Source organism: Dermacentor andersoni, chromosome 1 (assembly GCF_023375885.2).
Source record: "Dermacentor andersoni chromosome 1, qqDerAnde1_hic_scaffold, whole genome shotgun sequence".
NCBI lineage: Eukaryota > Metazoa > Arthropoda > Arachnida > Ixodida > Ixodidae > Dermacentor > Dermacentor andersoni.
In genome coordinates this window covers 43,961,661-43,974,199 of record NC_092814.1, presented here as the reverse complement: position 1 = coordinate 43,974,199, position 12,539 = coordinate 43,961,661, and the positions used below count along the sequence as shown (strand labels likewise).

General features: G+C 46.3%; 1 protein-coding gene across 5 annotated transcripts in view; it reads left to right on the top strand.

The window, feature by feature from the left end:
* Window positions 1-12,539, top strand: part of cpx (synaptic transmission protein complexin) — a 594,949-nt gene that overhangs the window by 466,866 nt on the left and 115,544 nt on the right. Inside the window, exon 1 of one of the 5 annotated variants that reach the window (XM_050191101.3) lies at window positions 7,272-7,380. The exons of the other annotated variants lie outside the window; for them this stretch is intronic. Within the exon in view, the coding sequence (XP_050047058.1) occupies window positions 7,368-7,380 (13 nt within the window). The 5' untranslated portion in view covers window positions 7,272-7,367. Of the gene's footprint in view, window positions 1-7,271; window positions 7,381-12,539 lie in introns of those variants that run through there. 5 annotated transcript variants of the gene reach the window in all.

Here is a 12,539-nt window from a genome sequence, read left to right as displayed (position 1 = left end):
AGTTTTCGGTATTGCGCCACCTTAAAGGAATGGCGCATCCTTCTTATATGTTGACCTTGTTTTATGTTGAAAAATTCTAGATTGGCTGACTTTTTCTTTAGAACCTTTATTTATTTCCTTCATTTTGTCTACTTGATGTTTCTCTCTCATGTTATTTCTTTCTCTTTACGCTTCGGGGAGCGCTGCGGAGTGCGCTGCTATAAATTGACTTCAATCACAGCACCCGGAGGGATAAACTCATTTAGTACGTGCTGGCAATATTTAATTTTTAAATGAAAAGCGTTTCATGATGCTGGTACTCCGGTTAGCGCTACTTCGTTAACACCATCGCCAAGAAAGCGTGTCGTGACGTTACAAAATTGTGCTCACAGGCCTGTATGGTAGTTTCTTGTTCCATGCATCTATATTAAAAGGAGCAGGTTACAAATCACACGATCAAACATTTCGTCAGCACTGCAGATACTTCGTGCTTCCCTACACTCGTGGAGAAATATTTGAACGAAAAGGCAAACGAAACGCTGGCAATAAAGACGATTACGCAAAATAATGTGCAGGAAAAACCTGGCCGAGCACCAGCTATATAGCCACGATTTCTTTGCGCTGGAACGAGCACCATCTCGGGTTCCATGGAAAGAAACGCAGCGTTCAGTTCAACATAGCGCCTTGGCTGTGGCCATGCCTCTTCACCTTTCACATCAGCGTAGTTTTTTATTCAACGTGAATGCGCATTGGGTGCGCCAACGAATGTCCCGATCGATGCTTGCAGCGAATGACAGTACTGCCTCAAAGCCAAACGATGAATAGCTGCAGAGCTTTCGGCAACTGACGGCTTGTCTCATGCCGTGCAGTAACGAAACTCTTTTTTATATATATTTTCGAAGATAAGGCGACAAACTGTCACTACTAAAGAACGAAGAGCACATCAACAACAGTTTTTTGGTAGCCTTCTGGTGGGGTACATTTGTGTGCTCAGACTTCATTTGTGTTTTCTTGCGGTGCTCTTTTGGTTGTATATTAGCTGGCGTGATAATGAGGTACGAATCCTGTACTTGCTGTTGCTTCAACAGAAACGTCATCACGCATCGTATCTGCCACAAGTGTAGAACACTTGTGGCACCATGATTCCCACGTTGAACCTTTTCCTATTGGCGACTGTTTAGATGTAACAGTCAACGCGCTTTTCAAGCTGTGTTTTGGTAACCGAATTCCCACGATGGCGTAGTTATGCATACATGGGCGTACGCGCTGAAACGCACTTGCATGCTCACACAGAAATGCAAGCAGGCACTCCCGCATAGCTTGTTATGTTTTGTTTCTTCTGTTGTTGTTGTCGTAGTCATTGACTGTTTTTTTTTTTGCAGCTTTTATTACATATGTGGCTGGTAAATAACTATCTATGCCGTCATAATGGAAGGCATATACGCGCACACAAGAATTAAAGAGGGGGGGGCACAAAATAAAGTGCAAATTTGCGCAAATATAGGCCAATATTGTTTCTTCCAGCCTTTTCAAAGGGTCTGGAGCAAATAATATTAAAGAAACTCTTGAGTTTCTGCAATAATAACAAGATCATAACAAAAGCTCAATATGGCTTCCAAAAACACCGCTCCACTAACCTTGCTTTGCTTGACCAAAAAGAATACTTGCTCAGAAATCTTGAGGATAAAAAAAGTAGTCGGTGTTTTTATCGATTTCACTCAGGCTTGCGACTGTGTAGATCATAGTATCCTTTTGACAAAATTAAGCCACTAGGGTACACGCGGTCTGCCCCTCGAACTCTTAAGGAGCTGTCTAATAGATTCTAATTCGTTTCCATCGGTCATGAAACATCAGCCAAAATGAAAATAATTTATGTGGTTCCCGAAGGAAGTCTTCTTGGTCCCTTGGTTTCAACTTGTACATAAACGACACAGTGCGCATTTCTCCAGTTCCTAAATATGTAATATATGCTGATGACACCAGTATCTTTGAGGCCTCTTCGTCTCCAGGCGATGAATTTTCAAAGGTGAACAAGCTAAAGTTATGGAAGAATTAGATTTGTGGACTAAAAGAAACAAGCTAAATATCAACACAAATAAAACCAAAGCAGTCATTTTTAGAGCTAAAAACAGACGAATTCCCGCAGAATATAGGATCACTTTTCGTTCTTCGAAAATTGAAGTTGTTAAATCTGTAAAGATTCATGGTGTTTACTTTTCTGAAACGTTAATATGGGAAGACCACGTAAATTACATGTTGCAAAAATGAGGCCATATTACTGCCATATTAAATAGAAATCGCTATTTGCTACCACAATTAACGTACATTAACGTACAATTAACACGTACAATTAACACGTACAATTAACGTACATTAACGTAATTATTAACGTACAAATCTTTTTTCTTTGCTATTTAAATGACTGTAATTTAGTATGGGCACAACCACACAAGGAAATGTTATGAGGCTCATAAAAGCTCAAAAAAGAATTATGCACACCTGCAAATTCTGCAAAAGAAGAAGAGTTATTGCAAGCCTCACCTATTGTGAGCCTACGTCGCACTTGTTCAAGTGATACAAAACGTTAAAGTTTAGCGATCTAATACCGGCATAGGTAGCGCTAGCGTGTTCTTTAGGTGTTAAGCAGGGGAATTTCTTGTTTGCCGAAATTGCGAATTTAGAAAGACGTACTGCCACCCATGACACTCGGAGAACCTAACTTTGGAAAGCTCCGACTTGCCGTTCCACGTATGGCTTACAATCACTGAACAACAGTTTGCCGCGCTTATTAAAGGGCCCCTCACCAGACCCCATAGCAAATCTTGGTTATACGCTGGAAGTTGTTACGTGTCCTTTAGGGAGCGTTATGCCGCAAAAGTTTTTTCAAATCGGCTCATTGATAGCCGAGATAGAAATATTTCAGTGCCGTGAACCCATCATTTCAGCAGGCGGGCTCCACTGCCAAGCAAGACGCTCTCTCCACTCGCCCCGTCTAGCCTACGCAAGCGCAATTCCTTCCCTTCGTTCTTCCATACCGGACCTCGAGGATCGCGTGACGCATACGTCACAGACCCCGCCTTCATTTTTTTTTTTGCGCCTCGCTTTTCTTTTTCGGCGCTACGCACTTCCGCCGACGGCGTCGCGCGCGACTGGTTGTCCCGTTAGCGCAGTGCACGATTTTGTGCGCTGTGCACAAGGAAACATGACTAGCGGTATAATTCAGTGCTACACAAATACTGAGGCAGAACAAGGGGATCGCACAGCGTGATCACGAGATGCAACGCGGTAACAAAATGACATAGTTACGGTACCTGCGCACGTGACTGCACGACCATGGGAACAAACAGACGCAGCGGAAGTAGATCTCTCATTCTTCGGTGCGAAGTAAACGAAAACAAGCAGACATTTGTCTGCAAACAAGCAGACACAAGTTCGTGTCTTATTATTTCTCTAAACTTCAGTTCGTCAATTCAAGCAACATATCGCACAGATAACAGATGTTGTCTTCAATAATTCTCGGAGTCAGGTGTCACCAAGAGCGACGTCACACTGTGGACACGATTACGTAGGCGCAGGGGCACCATTACGTCGCCGTCCGGCTTGGAGCGCGGCGGCCGCGAGTGAAGAGAGAACCTGCGTTCGAATTGAAATTTCAGATCTTTCCGCGGCGCGAAGCGATGGAATACTTTGCAGGCACGATTGTTATCGCTCAACGTATGCTCCGCGCTTGTCAGCTCAAAATGGCCAGACCTCATGGTGAGGGGCCCTTTAAATGAATTTTATATATTGGGCACTGTTCATTAGGTAAATTACTTACTCTTGTTTATACAAATTGTTCTTCAGTGCTTTTGTCAAGGTACTTCTATGTGACATACTGTTTTATGTTATTACCATTGATTTTTTGTTGACAAATTTCACAGCATACCTTATAGATGTCACGTATTTGTCAATGTACACCTGCCAGTGGTGTATGTACTGAAATGCTGCACCAAATTATACCTTTACTGGCATTTATTTTTACTATTAGTTTTCTTTATTGCGTGTTTTGCTGACCTGTCGCTGCCATGTGTTGTCATGAGGTTGAGAGTTTTTCAAGCAGTCTCTTTACGGCTTTTTTTCCCACCATCCTCCATGTTCAATGGGAAATAAAGATTCATTCATTCATTCATTCAATAAATATTGTAGCGCGAAAATCGAATGCTAAGTAACAACGGAATAGTATATCAGATCAGCACAGCAAACGGTGGAAGTCTAGAATTAAAAGCAATAGGAACAAGCGAACGCAATTACTGCTGATACGGGAAATTCACATTTTACAGCGACAGCTGTTATGGGTTCGCTCCTCTGGTCGTTTCCATGTCCGAAGTTTCCGCCGCCGTCCGTCGCTAGAATTCCAAAATCCATTGCGAGAAAATTACTATGAAATAAACGAAAAATTATTACTGTGCCGCGAGGATTCGAGCTTACGGCCAGCAGATTGGCAGTCCAGGATTATACCTTTCAGCCACTCACTCCGCCGATCTTAAGCGCGCCAGTGGAGAATACTGATCCTGGAGAGCGCGGTCGCACCAGCAGCTGCCATGATTGGTTAGCGCCCGCTCAACATCTGTGTCTGTACAGAGGGGGCATGCGCGCCTTGTTCGTGTTTTAGCACGTCACCCGCTCAGTTCTGAAAGTGGCCCTAAATAAAGTTTTCTTTTTTTCTTCTACGTGTAATGACAATGGCTGAACAGGCCTGCTTCGTCTTCATTAGATTTCTACTCCTAGCGCTCGCAATTTTCTCATGTTCACTGGATGGCGCTGACATTGGCTTGTTTTCTTCAAGGATAGCAAGCAGCCTGCCAGTGGGGTATCTGAGGAATATAAATCTGAGGAAAGCCGAACGAATGCTGTTTTAGTAGAGATCAGGGGGCTAAGTCCGGATAGGTAAGAGGAGGAAGAAAACAGAGTCTTTCTACTTCACCACCGGGAGGAGCAACTTCCACAAACGAATGCGACTCACACGTTTTCTTCTCGAGAGGCGTTTGCTCGCTCCCACCTGCGAATTTTCACTCCAACAAACACTGCACGAAAGGTCTATGACGTGCCGCTCATTATATTTAGCCAGCTATCCAGTCACTGTTTACGGTTACGGGCGAAACTGTAATCTTTCCTTCCCCATTCGCTTCTCTATTATTCCGATGCTAACCATTATGCTGATATAGCATACAAACAATTGCTGCTAAAATGAGCAGTGACACATCTTCTCTCCAATTCACTTCATTATAAGTTGACGCATGTCGACAATGACACGGTATGCGTCAGGAGCACAGCAGTGAAGTACTCGTTCTTTCGAAGAAGTCGCCTCAAATCGTAAGGTTCCCACGGCCATTTTCTGTCGCAAGTAAAAATTCTATCAACAGAGAGATAATGGGGAGAAAGATGGAGGAGCACACAAAGGGAGAAGGGAGGGATGTTAACAAGAAAAGCATCTGGTTGACTATCCTCCGCTGAGTAAGGGGATGGGGCAATATACAGATGAGAAGAAAACCTTCTTGCATTATGGTTCTAGTCCGAGTCGTGCCCGCTTGTGGAGGTGGCGCTCAGTGGTGGCTGATTGGTGACGGGTGCCACCACCCCGTGGATGTGGCGGACGTGGCGCATCAGGAGGAGCCACAGAGTCTGGCGCAGGTCTTCTGGTGGTGTCTCCCAGCTCGCTCAGCTGCAAAGCATTGACAAGGGAACGTTGGTGCTTGCAATAATGTGCGCGTTTGAACTTATGGCAGAGAGCCGTTAAGTTCTAGAGCCGCAGACGTCGTGACGTGTGCGTCTTGAACCGTAGTGTTATTCTTCTTGTCAGCGTAACCACAGCGCCTCCAGAACCGGTCGATGTATTCGAGCCATCAGTATGAATACGCGTGTGGTTTCTTTAGCTCCCGTATGAAAAAATATGTGCAGAAAATATGAAGATGCCTAACGTGCTCGTTGTGGGTCGCGCACATATAGACGTCGATCAAACCGCCGGTGCTCTTGCTATGAACACAAAGTGCCTTGAAAGTACCAAACTGTTGTTCTCAAGACATTTTGCTGAAAGTCCGTACCCAAGCTCTTCTTTGTTGTATTCTACTGCCACTGAGCCCGTGCTGGTCGGCGAGTTGGTTATACATGATTACAACGAAGGCGCCAAATAAAACAACGCACGAAGGAAAGCAACATGGGCAACCACGTAGGCGCACTAACAACTGAGCGTTTTATTTCTTGACACAGGAATAAATAGTTGCTGCCAAGGCTCACAAGTGCATTCCAGATTTTAATAGAACCTGTGTTTTGAACAGAGCAGATGATCAATTGACAAGGGACATATTGGAAGCGTTTGAGATCAAGAAGCGTGGTGATGCTTGTATTAGTGAACCCTCAGTTTCTCTATCGACAAAGTAACTAGCGTATCTTGGGAGTGGTACTTAGAAGCTGTTCAGTATCGTGTTTTTGCTTTGCGATGCAGATGACGGCACTGTTTTTTGTTGTTGTTTTGATCCTTGGCAGCAGCTGTTTATTCCTATGTCAAGAAATAAAACGCTCAGTTGTTAGTGCGCCTACGTGGTTGTCCCGTGTTGCCTACACTGCGTACACTGTGCAATTTGTACCTTATGAACATTACATAATAGCGGAATTTTATGCGCTGCATCCTTAAGTATTTCTTTCCCAGGTTTCAGACTCTAAGCTGCGACTGTGTAATTAGCACAGCAAGCCCTCAGTATTTCCGAAAGCGGGCTTTGTTTCATTGACTGGTGACGTGCGGAAAAGCCAGCTTGGAGTTGCTCATCGTGTGGCATTCACTCTGGGCGTTTTATCTTGCGCAAGTTTGTTCGGGCGAAGGGTTCCCCACGTAATCCCGGAGCGCACGGCCATCAATAAAAGCACGGGACGCATCCCGACAGATCGCAAGCACCCTCAGCAAGCCGACGTGCAGAAGGCGCGAACGCGGCTAATGAGCGCAGTTGCTCTATTGTGTCCCGTCGGGCGGCAGCGAGCACTTGGTCCGCCCGGGTGGCGCATTAGGGCCACTACCGGTGGGGGGAAAAACTTTTATTCCGGGCCACCCTTGACCTAGTGCCAAGGTCGTGCGAACCCCCGGCTTTACTATCCGGAAGCCCGGTCTCGATCGGCGAGCACGCTGGCGGCGCCTCGTGGAGCGCTGAAGCGTCTGGCGTGCCGTCGGCTGGCAACTGGGGCAAGGCGCGTGGCGCCGCACTGGTGGCGGCGGCGCGAAGCGCGCTCCGTGTGCCGCAGTACGGCTGCGCTTTCTCGCAGCAGCGGCCGCGCATTTGCTGTCCGGATGTGTCGCGGAAGCCGAGCGCCGAGCAGCGCGCGTTGCTAGTTGTTTTGCGTCCCGTCACATCGGCACCGCCATGGACTTCGTAGGTAAGGAGCCGCCGTATACGCTTTTGGTTCTTTGTGCTGCCTTAGCGTCGAGAGCTTTTGTTCTGGCCGGCTTGCGGTAGACTTCGTAGGCCAGCATGGTTGCTCTGTAGTCTTGGCTGAATAAAAGCAATCTTTTTTGGGATGGCTGGTCCTTTTTCTCATACTTGCACGGTGGCCCTTATTTTGGGAACTTGCTTTTGTTTTCTTTGCTCCTTAGTTGCGGGCGCACTCTGCGCGAGCCTGGTTGCTAGTAGGACTGCGCGGCTCGCAGCCACGGGCAGCCGTAGCGCGGGACACAGCCGCGCGTCTGATCACGAAAAAGTCCGGCTGCGCACCGCGGGTGTCTCCCCGTGGCTGCCAAATCCAGCGCGCAAGCGGTAGTGGCTTCGGGGCGTCGCAGGTGTCGGTCAGCAAAGCAAGTTGCTCAGGTCGGCGCGCAACGTGAGTGACCTGCGCCGCCGCCGGGTCCCGTGGCAATGCCGGCGTTCAAAAATGGCGCCCATCGGGACGACCGCATCGATTGGCCGGGATGACTGCTGCGAGCAGCACGAGAGGGCGCGCGGCGCCTGAATTAAACATGAGCGGGGGACGGCAGCCCGAGGCGCTGGACGGATGCAGGCCGCGTCGCGCCGCAGGGGCCGACGGTCACGCGCCGACGACGCCGGGCACGGTCAGGGCTCGTAAGGACAAAGGGTTGCCGCGCGGCCGTTTCGAGTGCGGACGAAGGCTGCAGCGCTTCCTGGTGACCAGCACTTTCCGCGAGAAGGGCGCGCATAATGACCCCGGAGGAGCGAGCCACTGTCCGAGTGACTGATGGTTGTGTGTTGTGGCGCATCTCCTTCCGCTCTCCCTTTACTCCCCCTTTCTTCGTGAGCTATTCTGTATCGAGGAAAGCCTGTTTGCCAACGAAGACCCACATTATATAGGGGCCAGATATCTATTTTCTTCGAAGCACACAGATTGAGACTTTTTTTAAACCCTGTGCCATTTATTTTTTTCTGCTCGCAAAGAAGGCTGATAACAATATAGGCTTTTTCAACTGTATTTCGAATATCCGAACATCAGCAACTCGACGATTCACAGCTCTGAGTGAGTTTGCATTACTCCGAAAGCTAGGTCGACAAGGTGTAAGGTATTATATTTATACATTAAACAGCACCTGCAAACTAAACCAGTAGCCATATTTTGTAACAGTCCATTTCATTTTCTATTCTTATTTTAACATCCACCTTACCGAGTAGCCGATCCAGGCGAGGACGGCTGCGCAGCAGCGATCGAGCCAATGACGAAGGGCCGAAAGGATTGAAAATGAAATGGACCGTTAGAAAATGCAACCCCAAATTAACATGGGGTGCTCAGCTAGCGAAATAAATTTAGAAGTAAAACATTAGAGTGTTCCCTGCTTTGTAACGAACAATTTAAACGCCAAGGAACGTATAAAATGCTTATTGGTCGCTTAACTTATCAGCTGACAAGTAACATGTCTTTTTAAGTACAGCTAGTATTTTCTTTTTGTCCTTGTATATATTTTTATGTCATACTTGAATTTTGTCTCAACCTCATTTACTTCCTTAGGACAGATTTAGAGAAAGCATCTCAAGAATAAATCAAATAGCAAGATTAAGGTCCATCCGAGCTCACGCTCTTAAGAGCCGCAGTGAGGGATGCATTTGAATTAGCAAAATTCTCACGATCGTTCTGGAAAGCTCTGAGGACAGGGCAGAGCCTGCTTGGTTTATTGCACTAAGTCTCTCGTGTATATCCGTTGAAAGTTTCCATTCCTGTAAAGCTCACGGCTCCGATACTGTCAACGGCGGTTCTCTTGTTTTGAACTCCTCCTCCCCGCGGCCTTCTTTTGTAACGCTGATGTGAGAGAGCAGTGAAGACGTCGTGTTTCTAAGAATTATTTGTTCGTGTTCTTTCTATTTCGCATGGTTTCGCCTGCTAACTGTGCTACTAAGTCCCGCTTTCATTGCCGACCCATTCCAAAACACCTGGTACGTTCACCGATCTTATCTTGTCGCATATCGCGTTCACACTCGCTTTTGTTTTCTTTTATTATTATTTTTAATGATGCTGCAGCACCTATAAATAATTAAAGTACTTCACATCGTTTTCTTTTCTTTCTTTTTTTCTTGTTAGTGAGTCACACTTTTATTTTATATCGTTCCTATGCCCACTACCAGCGAAAGCCGTCACCTCGACGAGCTCGAAGTTTTTTGGCGTCTGAGAAGAAGCAATGGCACACTAAACAACAAACACGAATGCTTTTTCTGCATTTTGTTTCTTGTTTCAGGTTCATTTTGTTTCTCGCCTTTTATCCTTTCTTATCATGTTGTATCGAAGCCCCACATATGGAATTGATTTGTCAGGGATTCTTTCTTCTAGATGTTTCGGAAGTCCCCGCCGAGTCTAATTTCTCGCCACACCGGTACTAGAATGAATGGCAATAAACACTCTATCGGACCAATGTCACTTCAACACGCCCTTATCACAATGGTAGCGCCCGACCGAACCTTGAAAGAGACCGATTGGTCGTGCTCGCTTCTGTTCCGTTTGGCCGTCTACGAGTAACAGCGAACAGGGAGGAGTTTGAAGAAAGGTCAGTATCATAATGCCAGCACGAACGGCGAGGGAAGTGAATTCTACGAATTCCCCAGCGCGTTAGACACGCGCCAAACACATGCACAAAACGATATATTTTGCTCGCTATTCGTGCCTTTTATTCATTCACAGCAGGAGGCTTTTTCTATTATTTCTTACAGAGACGCTGGTAAGGGCTAGTTTCACCACTATCGTGTCCGGTGTAGAAAAAAATCTCGAAGATAGTTTAATACCGGCCCGACCCGCGGCCGACGTGAAGCACGGTAAAGTGGAAAGTTGGGCTAGTTGGTGAGTAATCATCGTACCTTGTGGTGAAGTGTCAGTGCGCTGCTTCACCAGCAAGGTGAAGCAGGTGTTAAGCACTCCCCATTCGTGGGCAAATTCCGAAGATAGTTCAGTGCCAGGCTAACATGCGGCGGAGGTAAATCAGGCTTTAAACACTCCCCATACGTGAGCCGATCCTAAAGATAGTGCAGTGCCGGGCCGACCCGCGGGGGAGGTGTAGTTCGCCATTAAGGGGCCCACATACACAACTTCGCTGGTCATCCTTCTTCAGAGAGTGGAGGGGCACTGAGTTTTCTTCTTCCTTTTTTTTTTCCTGAGCGCCTCAATACCATAGCCTCACCAACCCTGTACTACGTTTCATACATGTCAGTCAACGATGTTGAAGCTACGCAAGAAGTTTGGTCAAGGAAAGTTATCACTCCGCGCGTTCCGTCCATGCTTTGCTGCGCACCAACAGCGTCCGCTCGCGCGAGCATGCACCTCAGGCTCCTCGCGACGGGTTGCAAATAAAGAAACCCGAAAAGAACAACAATAATAATGATCTAAAACAACGCATTAGCAGCCGTATACCTCAGTGTGTTTGTTTCTAAGGATTAAAGCTTGTTTCATTCGATACTAAGCCTATATAAAAACAGTTGCGCACAGTTGCGGTCAAAAAACATCGAACTATATCCAGGGGGCGAACGAAGCAACTGCAACAAGTCTCTCTAGCCTCCACAGCGTTGACTGCTATGTATGGAATGGAGTATAAACACATCTATGAATCCCACTGGGTTGACGCTACTGGTTTTTCTTAAAGAAATTACTATATTTTCGCGATGAGAGCTGGTACTACTGGTCTCCCACTTTGCTTCTTTTCGCTGTCCTGCTTACTTCGTGTTGCTGGTCAAACGAAGATGACTACATCTTTGTTTGATGAAAGATTGCTGATAGAGCGATGAGAGCGCTCAAGTTAAGCAGATTTTACAGTATCACACAACAACCAAAGCCTAATTCGACAGTGATTCAGCGGCCTCGTTCACGGTTTCTCATGTGATATGGTAAATATATATTAATTAGTTCGTTTCTCTTATCTATTCATTGAAAATAATGCTATGAAGAAGAAACACTGGCGTCGTCTTTTGCAACAATGCGTTTGAATTGATATTCTCTTCTTCGCCGTGCCGAGTACCCCTAGCGTGGCAAGTGCGGCGTCCTGATCAATGAACAAAGGTGAGAAAAAAAGATGTATCACTACGAGGTACGGCGCTTGTTTTTGTATTGCCGTATTGTTTGTTAAATTCCTGCACCTTAATTGCCCGACTCCATGTGATTCCAGTCAAACATTATTTTTGCATGACGAAAGCGCCGTGCTTTGTGACCTACGCTTTATTTTTCTCCCAGCAGTGCACGGAAATCTGTCGTATAATGGACAATACGGCAGACGTCCACCGCCGTATTTTAGGAAATTGCTCAATGTTGCTCATAGTAAGCAGCGGCAATGGCGACTTTAGTTTTGCTTCTCTCTCTCTCTCTCTCTCCCTCTTAGCTTTACTGGCCCCATCTTTGCACGCTCGAGATCATCTCATCAGCACACAGATAATGGCATTAACATGTTTACTGTCTCTCTCTCTCTCTCTCTCTCTCTCTCGTTTATTCACGGAAAGCAGTTTCACTTCAACTTCCCACATTATCACTTGCTAAACAGTCAGTGATATTTTTGGGTGACGGCAACTGGTCAATACACCCACACATGCTGCCTGAAGGCATCGATGTTGCCGGATTCGAGACCCTCGTTATGTAATAAACGAGTAGAAATGGGGTTAACCAAGGGGCCCAGTTTTTATTAATCATATCATAAGAAGTAAACAAACAATGACACCAAGGACAACATAGGGGAAATTATTTGTACTTACGAACTGAATTAAAGAGTTCAGTGTGTGCAAATCTTTCCACAATAAAGTCAAACCAACTAGCCCGCCTTACAGTTTTATTGAATTAAAGAAAGGATAAATTAATGGAAAATGGAAATTGGGCCAGTTGCTTTCACCCAAAAAAATCACGTACTCGTGACGCCTGCGGCATGAAGGATATTCCACATCCGCCGCCAAGGTTTGCGAGTGTTGGCCCTAGCTAACACTCCTAGGGTTCGTTCTAGTAGTAAAACATAAATACCCCAGATAGTGAATGGAGGAACGGCGCCGCGGTAGCTGAATTGGTAAGAGCATTGCACGCGTAATGCGAAGACGTGGGGTCGTTCCCCACCTACGGCAAGTTGTTTTTTCATCCAC